The sequence below is a fragment of the Magallana gigas genome, chromosome 5, assembly GCF_963853765.1.
Source record: "Magallana gigas chromosome 5, xbMagGiga1.1, whole genome shotgun sequence".
Taxonomy (NCBI): Eukaryota; Metazoa; Mollusca; class Bivalvia; order Ostreida; family Ostreidae; genus Magallana; species Magallana gigas.
The window spans coordinates 6,747,673-6,763,260 of NC_088857.1; the positions used below are offsets into that span (position 1 = coordinate 6,747,673).

General features: G+C 40.2%; 1 protein-coding gene across 4 annotated transcripts in view; it reads right to left on the bottom strand.

Annotated features, from left to right (window-relative positions):
* LOC105340520 (uncharacterized) overlaps window positions 1-15,588 on the bottom strand; it is a 39,712-nt gene that overhangs the window by 767 nt on the left and 23,357 nt on the right. For 3 of the 4 annotated variants that reach the window (XM_066083831.1, XM_066083832.1, XM_066083830.1), the window contains exons 18-28: window positions 8,937-9,026; window positions 8,450-8,588; window positions 5,836-5,962; window positions 5,467-5,519; window positions 5,091-5,182; window positions 4,822-4,948; window positions 4,280-4,491; window positions 3,170-3,665; window positions 2,451-2,771; window positions 691-2,057; window positions 160-423 (exon numbers count right to left, since the gene is read on the bottom strand). In XM_066083831.1, coding sequence (XP_065939903.1) covers window positions 202-423; window positions 691-2,057; window positions 2,451-2,771; window positions 3,170-3,665; window positions 4,280-4,491; window positions 4,822-4,948; window positions 5,091-5,182; window positions 5,467-5,519; window positions 5,836-5,962; window positions 8,450-8,588; window positions 8,937-9,026 — 3,246 coding nt within the window. In that variant the 3' untranslated portion in view covers window positions 160-201. The remainder of the gene's footprint in view (window positions 1-159; window positions 424-690; window positions 2,058-2,450; window positions 2,772-3,169; window positions 3,666-4,279; window positions 4,492-4,821; window positions 4,949-5,090; window positions 5,183-5,466; window positions 5,520-5,835; window positions 5,963-8,449; window positions 8,589-8,936; window positions 9,027-15,588) is intronic. The other variant, XM_066083833.1, reaches the window with a different exon arrangement.

Below are 15,588 nucleotides of genomic sequence, written 5' to 3' on the forward strand. Positions count from 1 at the left end.
AGTATAATGGAAAACTCTACTTGTGTGCATTTAAAAGAAAAAAAAGCCTGCTAGGCTATTGGAAAGTTTATTTTACAATGCCAAATATTACGGTTAATTTAAAACTGAAAGCAAGAAATATTAGAGACTTTTTAAATGACAAACCAATGCCTAAATAACCTTTTGATTGGTTAGTAAAAGCTGATCTAATTGAAGCTGCTGTCAAACATGGTCCTGTTTAGGCACTAAGCCGGCCTGCACCATTTCTTCTGCAGTGAGGTGAGGCCCCGTGACATGCACAGTTTGCTGGGAGGAAGCAGTGGGCTCCAAGTTCCCAGCATGCAGCAGTGTGATCGGTTGCTGTGGTATCGTGGTTGCTATGGTAGTGAGGTTGGAGGTTGCAGCAAGAGGATTGGTCAAAACAATGTTGGTCAAGTTTCCACTCTAAAACATGCATTTCAAAGCATGAGAAAAGCAGATCTCTGCATGCAGGATGTAAAATGTTTGTAACAAGGATGACAAGAAGACATTCAACTATAAATATTCTATCTGTATATTTCTTTTATGTAATAACTACACCACTCTAGCACACACAGCGACCAGAGATATAAGCATGCAAATTGCATTACAACTAATAACTGTAATACGGTAGCTATCCATAGTCTTTGATTTACCAGTAATTACCATAGTACACTATATTAACATCCTTACCTGTGTTGATTGGGAGGGTGACTTTGTCAAGCCCTGAAGTTTGCTGGCAAGAGAGTTTGAGTGAAGGTTCGCCGCAAACATGGACACCTTGTTCATGACCTCAGGTGACAGTTTGAAGACGGGGGCTGGGGCTGAGGGCGGAGTTGTTCCCGGAGCGGGTGGATTCTGGTTGGAGATGCCATTTGTCACGACTGTTGGTTGTGCACTTGGTACTAATGTCTCTAAATTATCAAACAAATTCCCTTTCCTTGTCAGACTTTCCACTGCATGACTGTTCTGTTGTGTCACATTGCTTGTAATCAATGGCACGAACTGAATGCTGGACCCTGTGGGGACACTGGACACCACTGGAAGGGACGACACGAGCTGTACACTAGAACCCAAATTTGTGCTGCTCGGTATATTGCTGACCACTGGTATCTGAACATTAGAGCCAATCAGAACATTGGACACAGCTGGGAATTGTGAGACAACAGGTGTACCTGATACTAATTGTACAGTGGATACCACAGGGAGGTTGGAGACTGGGCACTCGGTGGACACTACTGTTGGTGCACTGGAACCCATTGACACATAAGTCACAGTAGAGCTGTCCTGGCCACCAGACACAGTCTGGTCCCCCTGCCACTGTTTGTTAGGTACCAGCAACTCACTCTCAGAATTCTCCAGTTTCCGTTTCTGAGCTATACTGACACTTGGGTCTTCAATCACCTGATTAACAACAGAATTTGCATCACTGTTCACTGATTCATTGTTTGTTTGCGGTTGGATTTGTTGATTTCCACTTACACCTGCATGTGCCTCATTATCTATGACTTGATTGATATTTTGTACAGTGGTTGGTAAAAGTAGGTCTCCTCCTGGCATCATGCTAAGAATCACTTGCTGGGGTTGGTTCTGAACAGAAGCTGGGCTCACATTCCCTACAAGGGAAGGAGCAACTACTGAGTGTGAAGGGACTGACACTGAAGGTGTTCCACCCACCACATTTGTAACTAAGGTAGCAGTTACAGAACTCTGAGGTGCCTGTACTTGGGATTTAATTCCCTCTTGAAGACCAGATGGAACAAACCCACTAAAACCTGACTCTGCAGATAGCTCTGGAATGAGACGGCCCCTGGATTGAGGTTTTGCCGCTGGAGAAGCCCCTCTTATGACTGGTGACTGGAGGATGTTTAGATTCCTGGCTGGCGCCTGTATGATGGCTGGCTGTGATGTAGCGCCAGGCTTGGGGGGCTGGGTTGCCATGGCTCGAATGATGGCAGGCTGACCCACAGTCTGCAGTACTCTGTTACCGTCTGGAGTGGTGACCAGCTTGACAATGGTTTTCCCTGAGGATGCTCCAGGAGATCCCACTCCTTGGGGAGCTAGGGAAAAAACCCAAAAACATATGAATGAATAGTATCAAACCATTACAGCCACAAACTTTAAACTCAGATTTATCATTTAAAAATGTCAAGACTTGAGAAGAAAATCAAGTGCTGGCCAATCATATTTTTAACTGGGATAAGACAAGTAAAATTCTGTTATATATTGCAAAAGAAAACTGAATGCTGCTGGTGAATAGTTTTGTGGAATTATTACCAGGGGTAAATAGCACAGAGTCCAAGTTGATGAATAATTTGTTTATTCAACATTGTATTAGAAAAATACAATTTGTTTTATTATTGAATATATAAATGTATTATCACTATAGCAATATCATTTCATTTCTTGCAGTTGTTTGCCAAATATCATTTCACTGTTAGTCTAGTACCAACCTTTATAAATAATTCTTGTTTTTCCAGACACTGGAATTCCTGTGACCTGGCCGTCCACCACCAGCATACCCCCAGAGACCTTGATCCCCTCCCCAGACACTGCCGTGGAGGCGGCCGGGGAGGCAGACGGGGTCTGACTACCTGTCGCCGAGGAAACTGTCTGAGTGGGGGCAGTAGTGGACACGATACGTATAGTCTTTGGTCCCTGCGGGGTTTGCACCACAAACTGGTTCCCTGGGGTCAAGGCTGATTGGGAGATTGGTAAGCTGACCTTCACTGAACCACCACCCTGACCGTGACCTGCTAAAAGATCCGACTGACCTAGAAACAGCAAAAATGAAATAATTTCTATAAAAATTACTTTGATTAGGCATTTGGATAATAGGTGCTTATATAGATACCATAGAATTCCACGAAACATGCTGCATGTATCATTCTCATTGAAAAAAGCATATAAAATAAAAAAAATTTATCCTCATTTGTTTTGTTTGTTAGAAAATTGTGTTAATGCCACCTTCAACTCCAGTTTTTTTTTTTTCAAACAAGCATATTAAAGTAAAATACATGTTTTTCTAAACTACCCTGTAAATACTAGATCTCTCTTGCATGTGTACAATATTTTACCCGGTACTCATATTTTAATGCTAAGAGCACTCTATCAGGACTCTTCCTTTAATTCTTCTATTCCACTTGTTTTTCTTTACATAGGATGTGTTTACCTGTTGTCTTCTCCTGGCCTTTCTGGGACACAGTGGTCAGTAGGCTCCTCTGTGGGTTGGATGAGGTGGAAGATGAGGTCGGTCTGGGGGTCACTTTGCCGGTGGGTTTGTTCTGGAAGATGAACGTCTTGCCATTGTGTGTGACAGTGTGCTGGAGATTTCCCGAGGAGTCCATCACAAAACAGTTACCCCCAGACCCTCCAGATGCGGATTTCACTTGGTACGGCGAAAACTTCTGGGTCTCCCCACGCGCCAAAAACTGCTGGTTGACCACGTTCTGTCCGTTCAGTCGGACCACCTTCTTCTCGGGGTCCCACTCCAGTTTGCTATTAGTGTTGGGGTTAATGACCAGGGGTCGCTTGATCAGTTCGCGGAGGTTGATGGTGGGCGAGAGTTCTGGGATCAGTCGGTCCTGTCTCTTCCTGCTGGACCGAGAACTATTGCTGTTGGAGTCATCATCATCATAGTACTCATCATCATCCTCATCCATGGCTTGCTGATAACAAAATCACAAAACAACATCCATTTAAATCTATAATGAAAATCTTATATTGAACTACGCATCCAGAAAACAGAGGTACAGAATTCTTTCATATAGTGTAATTGTATGTACATTATCTAATACATGTAAATATTATATGTGTATAATATATATAACCTAAGAGGTCTGTGAGTCATTACCGTAGGAATTTGTGCCACATTAGGTGTTTGGTTAAACTTGTTACGCTGACTTCTATTTCTTTGTATGATTTTACATTTTATGGTATTTGTTTTTTTTTTATCAACCTCAGACTAAATCTCGCGAAAACAATGGGACACTACTCTTGGACTGTTATGAATTTAAGGGCAACAACAATATTTGATTAAAACTATAATTATGCAACTCTCATATGCAACTCGCATACCAACTGTGGTTTTTTTGAAAACTAACATTTAGGTCTTCGAGCTAATTCATGACATTAAACGAAGTACAACTTAAAACATATTGTTTTGATATTATCTTTGTACGGTAATAACTATCTTTTTCTCTAAATCCTCGAAAATTGATACTCATAAATACGGATGAAACCACAGTACAAGATTTATCCTGCTTCTGTAGTGTAATGATACCTCAAACTCGTCATCATCCATGGCTTTTCTTAGTGTGTCTCGGGCTCGTGAACTAGCCCCACGCTTTGGGCGGAACTTTTTCTCTACGGTTTCTCCACCTCTACTGACTCTGAAGTCCTCATCCACCTCGTAAGCACTGGTTGGCTTTTCTAGGTGTTGTTTGACAAGCCTGTTCACAAACCTCTGAAGTCTTGAGGCCATTTCTCCAAGATCTACAGTGCAAGCATTATAATAGTTTATTTATATAAGAATCATTTTCATGTATTGACCTTTCCCTACAAGACGCTATGACAAAATGCTGTCTCTGTTGGGAGTTACACTAAACTTAAAGGTTGAGCTGATTTTCTTCTTTTCACTTCTTTCAAACATGTATGAATTTTATTTCTATAATACCATTTTGTCTCTGTGAGTAAACACATATCTTATGCTTGAAACGCTTTATTTTCTAACTATCAATAAAGTTAAACAGTTAAAAAAAAAAAATCCTATACAGAAGTTGCATTAAATACAGCCTAAGCCACATAAACAAAGTCGACACCCACCGCTGTTTTCGCCGTTGAACTGCCTACAATTATCCAGCATCAGATTCAAGTCCTGGACAAATCGGTTCTTGGTTCGATACGTTCTACTGGTCAGCTTCTTTTCGATTGTGGACAAGTCCATTGGTCGCTGTTAACAAAAGGTAAAGCCATGCATTACTGAATGTTCAAACAGAATAACTTATCATTTTGTCAAATTTCTACAGAGACCGTTGAATTGTTTTTGTAGTAATACTATGTTTTAGGTAATGCTACTGTGGTTTAATTCTGACCTTGATAATGTCATGGTAACCAGGTGCCTCCTCCTCAGCGACAGGTTCTTCAAACGGCCAGGCGTCTTTGTGGGCTTTCACCATTTCTAGAACTGTTTGGTGAAGTCAGAGGAAACACGATCAGAATGAGGATGAGATTTCATTATTTTGTTGCAGAGAAGACAGACTACAGGCAGGTTACTACCAGAAGCAGATTCATTAATCAAATGTTTTAATGATCATACAAGATGACCGAATTTGAAGATGACACAAAGATTGACTGTTATTTACTTGTACATCTTAATAATCAAGCACTGTAATTGAGTTATCCATGTGATTTAGAACATATAATCTCAAGGGAAATAACTCTGTCAACCTTGACTGATAAAACACATACCTCTATTCATTTCTTCCACAACTTCTTCATCTAATTCTACCCTGTTTGTGTAGCTGTAAAATACATATTGATACATATCAATACTCTTAATAACATTTCCTCACTTTTTTCACATATAGAAATCAAAGCCTTGAAAAAATTCTCTCCCAAAGAATCAATTACAAACAAAGAGGAGCAATACATGTGAATGAAAAATTGATAATTATCAACAAATATCGTATTTCTGTGTCTAATTTGAACCAAATATAGAATGGGAAGGACAGGAATAGCTGTAGTTCCTAGATACATGTACACTCTCATTCAAGAAAACAAGATTTTTTTTATCTGGTACAAGTTTCTTTGTCCTTATTCATCCTGTGTGATACCAACCTGTCATGGTCATCCACATACTTGCTACTGTTTGTGTTGGCCACGTACATCAGCTCTGGGGGGATTTCTTTACCCTGAGCCAACAGTGCTGCCCTCTGTTCTCTCAGCGCCAGCCGCTTGGCTCTCTCTGTAACGTAAATCCCAACAATTAGAACCATGACAAATGACCCGTCCAACACACTCCAATCTTTATCTCTATATCCATTTTTTATTTGATTTTTTCATTTATTTTAACATTTCCACTTCTCTATTAGTCTCCTGATGATTGATTTTGAGGATCCCTATCCCAACCCATTATAAAAAATTTCTGGACCCACACATGATATCTATACTCCATTTTTTTCCCACTCTCTCTGGACCCCCGTCCTGATATTCCATGTCCCATTAACTCATATCTTACTATTAACCCCCCCTTTATCTCCCTACCCTTTCTGGCCCTATGTCTCTCCCCATTCTTTATCTCCCTGCCCTCTCTGTCTCTCCCCATTCTTTATCTCCCTATCCTCTCTGACCCTCTGTCTCTCCCCATACTTTATCTCACTACCCTCTCTGGCCCCATTCTTTATCTCACTACCCTCTCTGGCCCTATGTCTCTCCCCATCCTTTATCCCCCTACCCTTTCTGGCCCTATTTCTCTCCCCATTCTTTATCTCACTACCCTCTCTGGCCCTCTGTCTCTCCCCATTCTTTATCCCCCTCCCTTTCATGCCCTATGTCTCTCCTCATCCTTTATCCCCATACCCTTTCTGGCCTCATTCTTTATCTCACTACCCTCTCTGGCCCTATGTCTCTCCCCATCCTTTAACCCCCTACCCTTTCTGGCCCTATTTCTCTCCCCATTCTTTATCTCACTACTCTCTCTGGCCCTCTGTCTCTCACCATTCTTTATCTCCCTACCCTCTCTGGCCCTCTGTTTCTCCCCATTCTTTATCTCACTACCCTCTCTGGCCCTCTGTCTCTCCCCTTTCTTTATCTCCCTACCCTTTCTGGCCCTATTTCTCTCCCCATTCTTTATCTCACTACCCTCTCTGGACCTCTGTCTCTTCTCATTCTTTATCTCCCTACCCTCTCTGGCCCTCCCCATTCTTTATCTCCCTACCCACTCTGACCCTCTGTCTCTTCCCATTCTTTATCTCACTACCCACTCTGGCCCTCTGCCTCTTCCCATTCTTTATCTCACTACCCTCTCTGGCCCTCTGTCTCTCCCCATTCTTTATCTCACTACCCTCTCTGGCCCTCTGTCTCTCCCCATTCTTTATCTCACTACCCTCTCTGGTCCTCTTTCTCTTCCCATTCTTTATCTCCATTTCCTCTCTGGCCCTCTGTCTCTTCCAATTCTTTATCTCCATTTCCTCTCTGGCCCTCTGTCTCTCCCCATTCATTATCTCACTACCCTTTCTGGCCCTATTTCTCTCCCCTTTCTATATCCCTTACCCACTCTGGCCCTCTGTCTCTCCCCATTCTTTATCTCACTACCCTCTCTGGCCCTCTGTCTCTCCCCATTCTTTATCTCACTACCCTCTCTGGACCTCTGTCTCTTCTCATTCTTTATCTCCCTACCCTCTCTGGCCCTCTGTCTCTTCCCATTCATTATCTCCATTTCCTCTCTGGCCCTCTGTCTCTCCCCATTCTTTATCTCACTACTCTCTCTGGCCCTCTGTCTCTTCCTATTCTTTATCTCCATTTCCTCTCTGGCCCTCTGTCTCTTCCCATTCTTTATCTCACTACCCTCTCTGGCCCTCTGTCTCTCCCCATTCATTATCCCACTATTCTTTCTGGCCCTATTTCTCTCCCCATTCTTTATCTCACTACCCTCTCTGGCCCTCTGTCTCTTCCCATTCTTTATCTCCATTTCCTCTCTGGCCCTCTGTCTCTTCCCATTCTTTATCTCACTACCCTCTCTGGCCCTCTGTTTCTCCCCATTCTTTATCTCCCTACCCTCTCTGGCCCCCATTCATTATCTCACTACCCTTTCTGGCCCTATTTCTCTCCCCTTTCTTTATCCCCCTACCCACTCTGGCCCTCTGTCTCTTCCCATTCTTTATCTCACTACCCTCTCTGGCCCTCTGTCTCTCCCCATTCTTTATCTCACTACCCTCTCTGGACCTCTGTCTCTTCTCATTCTTTATCTCCCTACCATCTCTTGCCCTCCCCATTCTTTATCTCCCTACCCACTCTGACCCTCTGTCTCTTCCCATTCTTTATCTCACTACCCTCTCTGGCCCTCTGTCTCTTCCCATTCTTTATCTCACTACCCTCTCTGGCCCTCTGTCTCTTCCCATTCTTTATCTCCATTTCCTCTCTGGCCCTCTGTCTCTTCCCATTCTTTATCTCCCTACCCTCTCTGGCCCTCTGTCTCTCCCCATTCTTTATCTCCCTACCCTCTCTGGCCCTCTGTCTCTCCCCATTCTTTATCTCTCTGTGTCTCCCCATTCTTAATCTCTCTGTGTCTCCCCATTCTTAATCTCTCTGTGTCTCCCCATTCTTAATCTCTCTGTGTCTCCCCATTCTTAATCTCTCTGTGTCTCCCCATTCTTAATCTCTCTGTGTCTCCCCATTCTTAATCTCACTGCCCTCTCTGGCCCTCTGTCTCTCCCCATTCTTTATCCCCTACCCTCTCTGGCCCTCTGTCTCTCCTCCCTCGCTTTCTTTTCCTCCTCCTCTCTTTCTGCCTCGAGCTTCTTCCTCCTCTCCTCTTCCTCAGCCTGCCTTTGTTTATCTTCATCAGCTTTGGCTTCAGCTAAAATTTTCTCCTAAAAGGGACATCACATTCTAAATGACACAAACAGTCTTTCCTTTTATTAATATCATTTCATGTTGCATATCAATTTCATTTTCTCTTTGTTTATTATTTGTTTTATATGCATTCTTATTTTTATTGATGAGGAAAACTGAAAAAAACTGCTTTGCATGTATCATTGAGCACACCATAACTGAATTATCATTTAGAATGCTGATTAATTTGTTTTTTCAAATGGACAAGAGAAATGAAAATATGTTCTGTATGTTTGCTGGTAAGCAACTTTACACATCATTTAAATGATGTACAAATTTCCATCAGGACTAGTTATTGCGGATTCAGTGTTTCTATAAAACTATACCTGTTCCAGTTGCTCGCGTCGCTTCAGCTCAATTCTATACGACGTGCGGCGGGGCAGATTCTCTTGCTCTCGCCGGAGTTTTTCCTTTAGCTACAAATAAACCAGCATTCAATAAGAAATTTTTTGTATGTTTTAAATTTTCATAATATTCTTGCTAAAAAAAGCAATCAATTTAAAATTTTCATAATCTTGCAGAAAAAAGCAATCAATTTTAAATTTTCATTATATTCTTGCAGAAAAAAGCAATCAAATACCATTTCTGCACCAAAAATCTTATCTGGTGAATTTCATGGTATATATGATAGAAATATTTCAATCACCCTATGAAAAATGAAGGAAATATATATAGTTACAGGCTATCATAGCCATTAAAAGGTTTAACATTAGACAATATAACTGATGTTCAATAAACCTCAAACATATCAAGGTCAAAGGTCAATGTCATAATGTAGAAATCTGATGTACATGTATGGTTTGATGAAACTTGACAAAACCACAATCTACGTGTAGACTTGTTACTCGAACCTAACATGATACTGGAAACAGGGAAATATCCATCCCCATTTCATTTTTGCCCCTTTTTGCCCTCGTTATCTTTGAGCAAATTTAAAACTATGCAAATTCCGTGTCTTGAATCATCTATTCATGAACAAAAATGTGTCTGGGCAAATTCAAGATGGGACAAAACTGTTTGCCAGTGTAGAAGGGCAAATAATAAACAAGTCGAAAATAACCCTGCAAAAGGTAAATAAAATATGCCCTATAATGGTGTAGTCATAGTGTTGATTTTCGTCAACCTTAACACAACTGACAAGGTCAATAAATGGACATGACCTTTTATACCTAGAGGAGTTAAACTGAGATGCACTCCCATCTGTTTAATTATTCAACCCAAGCACTTAGGAACACAATTAGCCACATCAGACCTGACACTGAAAGTGCATCATTTATCTAATTAATCAATATTTAAAATGTGAAAACGAAGCAATTTTTTCACTTTCTACAGCCTTCAATCAGAATTTTTATCCGTATTATTTCCCATTAAATCAACAACAAAAAAACTTGTTAATTCAGCAAATTTTTTGATTGGATACATAGTAGTTGATTTAAGTGCCACGGTTCAATCCTGTCCCCTAACTACAGCATCTGAAACGCGTCTGTCTCTCTCGTTATATTATATACATAACCTAAAGGCAGAGGTATGTAATGACTCCTTGCAATGGTCCAGGAGTCAGACATTTATGTAGGAATAAGCGATCAGAATCGTCAACCACTCACGGACAGATAAACTCTGTCTAGCACCTAGTCTATTGAACGGTCCGGGATTCTCCCAGTGTGGACCACTACCCCGCTGCTGTAATGGTGTGTAATCAGCACAGAATCTCTGTGAACTGCCACAGAGCCACAATTTCATCTGTAATGGCAAATCTATTTCCTCTGCTAATCATATCGAATGACCAGAAGAAAAAGTTTGACTGAATTGATATCAATGAACATTGCTGTAATGTGGCTAATAAGCCCGAGCTATGACCCAATGTCCCTTGGTGCCCCTACTCAGCCCAGGCAGACTAATAAAGGCTTAAAGAGCATATGCCACAACAACATAAAATGTCTGATTGCAGCTGAATAAGGCCATGCTGGATTCATTATCTAACTCCAACAGACCCTTGCTCTCAATTCTCTCACTAATTCTCTCCGGCCAAATCTGTTGGACTTCAATAGAGCTGTTTTAATCTGTTTACCTTATTACAAGAATCATATTTAATCTGATACAGCGAGGAAGATTGAATTGAATTTAGCACTTGTACTATAACTGACCAGAAAACCCAACAATGGGCTCCGGTTTGCCTTAGCTGCCCGGGTCTACCCTGCACACTGTTGGTGCAATTTGTTGGCAGCTATGTTTGAATGTGCAGTGGAAATGAAATCAAATAGATCTACTTACTGATATACTTTTCTGGTCAGATGACTCACTGGTCCCCAGACACAAGGAGTCATGCTTCTAAATTTACACTAATCATATTGATTTTATTTTTTTATTCACCCTTCCATATTTTTCTGGGTCTCCATAAAAATCTTTTTAGTATCTTTGATATTTTATCATTTTAATTATCTTCTTTATGACCTGTATATGTATATAAGATATAATTATTAGGAAATAGTATACGTAATTCGATTTCTAATTCATACAGTGTATATAAATAATAATAATCAATATTTGCAAAAATTTGATTTTTGATACCTTCTTTGAAATGATCAATATTTGTAAATTTGATTTTAAACATATACTTTGTGTAATTATCAATATCTAATTTCTAATATATACTTGTTGTAAATACAAATAATTTATTCTTTTGATATCTACTTTGAAATGATCAATAAGTGATAAATAATAAACATGTGACCTAATGCTGACATATGTGGACAGGAAATGGCCACTTGAGGTGTAAAATGTCGCTTATCCAAGATAAAGTTGGAACCTTCTCCCACGCTTTTCCATTGATAAAATGGAACTAGGTCCTTGATCATTATGAGGAGTGTTCACATAGTGTATTGGTCGCTAGCGACATTCCTTTTTACAATCATTTATAATCACACGGAAATAGAAATACAAACTTGCGAGCATGAAACAACAGACGTAAATGAAGGAACAATAGAAATCTATTTTAATTTTCTCTCTATTTAACTAAGAAAAGGCCAAGAAAAGAAGAAATCGAAGAAGTTAACAATAGAGAGACTTTGGGTCTTGTTGACATAGTCTATATACATCACACAAAGCAGCCCTAAAAATAAGAAAGGTGTTGCATGAATGGTGTGTTGCCGCAGCCATGCATAAAACACACATGCGATAGGATTATGAAGTTGTTAACCAGAATTTAAAAAAAATCTCTGCCACCCTAGCTGCTAATCACTGACAGCTGTCGCGTGCCTTTTCCTTTGCAGTGAAGTGCCACAGGATGGTATTAACTCGATATATGTTATCCAAGATCTTTTGGTTTTTTTTTTTTCCTAATTATGACGGCAAAACTGCATCTGAGCGTGATCAAGGATGAACCAGTTATAACACCTGAAGGCAGGTGTTCCAGACTTCATATCAATAAGTCCCTATAAATAGGCCGTTATTCCTGTCACTGATGCAATTCTCTACAGGTAAAATGAAACGATCTCCCACAAACCCATTTACATTTTGGAATTATTCACAAATTTGTTCATTACAAGATTTATATCTTTTTGTCTGAAATTTACATGCAATTACATTTAAATCCACTAAATTCAAGAACATTTAAGGAATCATCCCAATGAATTATCTTTGTAATAGAAGTAGCAGCATAGAGCCATGGTTTGGATAAATCATCTTTAACATGGTAATACAGCTGGTGGGGTAGGGATTTGTTTCTGCTGGATAATTCATGAAGACCTGCAGCTTTACATCTTGATGAGAAATAAAGAGTTAAATGACTTTTCCTCAGACCAATACCTTGTGATCAACGATACCCTGATGGGGTCGTTATGACAGTCCCCCCTCAGGGGGTGGACATAACTGTCCCCATCCCCCCATATACTGGACATTAATAACCAGAACACTGGTCCCAGTAATGAGATAAACATGAAGTGGCCCCATTGTCCTGCCACATCTACTGAATTATTCATTCCTGTTTGGCCAATAATTCGTTCAATATGCAACGATGAGGAGGGGGAGGCAGGGAAACAAGAGGCAGCTCAAAATGATCCTTCCTCTCCTTTGTCTCCGTAATTCAATCCACCCTTCAAGGTTCCTGACATTTCATTTTCAATTCAATTAATTTTTTACAAACTTTACACAAGAGTGAATTGGTTCAAGCGATTGATTGGACTAGGGCCTGCTAACAATTGCTACCTAAAGTATGGAGTTTACTCTCGTCCCACTCTCAGTCAATATTATCCAATAAATTGCTGTATCTTCTGGACCAGTAATCCAGCATCCTCTTTCCTTTTTCTGTGACACATGAAGCCCACTGTGTCAATACTCTCTCCCACACATCTCCACAATACCTCATCAAGGTTACACTATCTGTGCCATACACATCGAATTTCATACATCATTTGATAGCTTCTTTTCAAACTTGTGGTTATTCTTGGGTACCAAATCCCCCGTGAGAATGAATGATTCATCATATTTTGATTGTTTATTCAAAACTTTTTCAATAACACAGTTAATTCAGTAAACTGGCAATAAATTTATCTTTTAATTTTGTTGTCAAGTTTGTATTTCGTTCAAAGTACCAAAGAACCGTTTGGCATTTGCTCAGCCTGCTGCAAAATGCTTAGAGCAGTTCACTGTCAAAAACTCATTTTTCTAAAAGACTTTAGCAAAATGCATCAACTTAATTTTTGTTGACATGTATATTACTCAGAGGGACAGTAATGAAACATAGCATGCTGCCTTGCCATCATCTGGTCAATATGTCAGACGTGGAGAAATCTTCCCAGGAATTTTGATCCATTATGACTGACACTGAAGAGTCACTCTAATTGATTGCTAATAAGGTATGAAGCCCCTTATAAACAGCTTGACTCCCCTTGTTGTCCTCCTTCTGTATGGACTGTCCAGCTAACTCTCAGCGAGCCAGTACTTGGGTAGCCCCTGTGGATTAGATACACTGATTAATCGCTTGTCAGTACCGTATTTTTTCCACAGTTCACTATGATAAAACTTGGCCAGGTAAAAATTCGCATTGTCCTCCCTTCATGTGATTAAAAAAAAAAAATAACAGATGGGTAAAAAGATGTTACTGTTAGCCTTAGAAAACTTTGGACAATGCTAGAAATTCCTGAGTTGGGGTGGACCAATGGAGGGTACATTTTCCTCCCGAGGGCCTTTGTCCAGCTTTCTCCTGCTCTGTGACAGTCCTGTGATTAATGCTGTAGGAGGCATTGTCAGCAGACATTCCAGAACACAAGCTGAAAGCAGGACACAACAGAACAGATAGAAACTTCCATGCCTTCACCTCAATATAACTGTAATTCACAGAAACCATTGTGAACTTGGATGGACCACCCCTCTCAAACAGAAGAGGCAACTATCTCCCCCTAAATACATGTTTTCTTCTTGTTTAAGGGCAACAATCTTTTTAATCTATTTGAAACCACTTTAATTTACATTTCAACTTGTTGCCCGGTTCAGCACTCGGCCAAGTTGCATACCTTTCTGCTATTCAATCTTACTAAGGACAGCCACAAAATGCAAATAAACCATTCACAATAATTTACCAATTTCCTCTTTCTAAACACCCTTTCAATTTTTCCACCCTCCCTCTCTCAATCTCCCTCTTTCTGTTTACTTAAGACCAATGTCCATCTCTCTAAGAATATTACAACCATATAACTTTCACTTTACTACATCATTTTTGAAGGATCACGCTGTTTCCCTCTGAAAATTGTTATTGTTTCCTGTAACAACAGGACGTAGAGAGTAGATAAGAGTTGGAACAGAGAGTTTCCATTCATCTGTTTGTGGAAGTGTGAAGGTTAATGCCATTCTTCACCCCTATGTCTGCAATGCTGCAACCTTCTACACATAATATCCTCAGCTAATGTACCTACTACCTGATTACCTAGATCTCCGTTCTGATCCTGGGGGCTAAGACGAATAGTGAGATCTGAGATAGAGAAAAGTGTGTGTGAGAGAGAGGTAACTGCAATTAGTGATAATTACCAGGCAATAAAACAAATGTTTCATTGATAGCATCGCTGGGATCAGGAATGGTAACCTTTCCAGCCATGTTTGTCTTCCATAGCTGAGTGACAACACTAATGACTGACGTAGATGTAGCTGGTTCTGCCAGTATGCACAGTTTCCTGTGACTTGTTGAGTCACCTCTCTTTGGAGTAGGGATACAGTTTCCACCTTCTGTTAACCTCATCTCCACAGACTACCACAACACTCTCCAGTCTTTGTTCCAGTCTTTGTTCCAGTCTTTGTTCTACCAGTACTCCAATGCCTCAAAACTTTTCAACTCATTTCTGGTTTTGTTAAAATCCAGAAAAAATGTGAATTTTATTAGGTAGCAGGCTATTTGATAAGAGAGCAAAGATTATATTTCACCTCTTTAAATGTATAGGATGATTACTACTTGCATGAAAATATGAGGATAAAAGAAATAAGTTGAACCTATAATTATTTATAAATATGTGCAATACATAGAAAAAGTAAAAAAAAACCCAAAACGGGTATTCCTGTGTGCCTGTGCTTTTACTTCGATCCCGTGGTTTATATTCTATATCAATCTGATAAGTGACCTGCTGTCCACTAAATATGACTCAGCTGGGGATGACCACCAGATTAACTGTCCATCTCAGCAATAAAGAGACAATACAACAGAGTTAAGCAACAGAAAACTATAGCCATTACTGAGAAACAATTCCCTGATAAACAAAAGTAGCAGGAACATTAAAGACACGGGAGCAAACAGGAACAATAGAAGCTTGGAGCCAGGTTCCTATCTGCTGCAGAGTCCTGTCCAACCCAATATTGATCTTGGGATTAACAGCCAATAATCTGTCTTTTTTTGTTAAATCAGCAATTATCAGTTCAAATCTACATGTGTTTTTCATAAAATGCCCCGTTGGGATCAGCCTGATAAGGACTTTACGACAAATGTTCACACCTTGA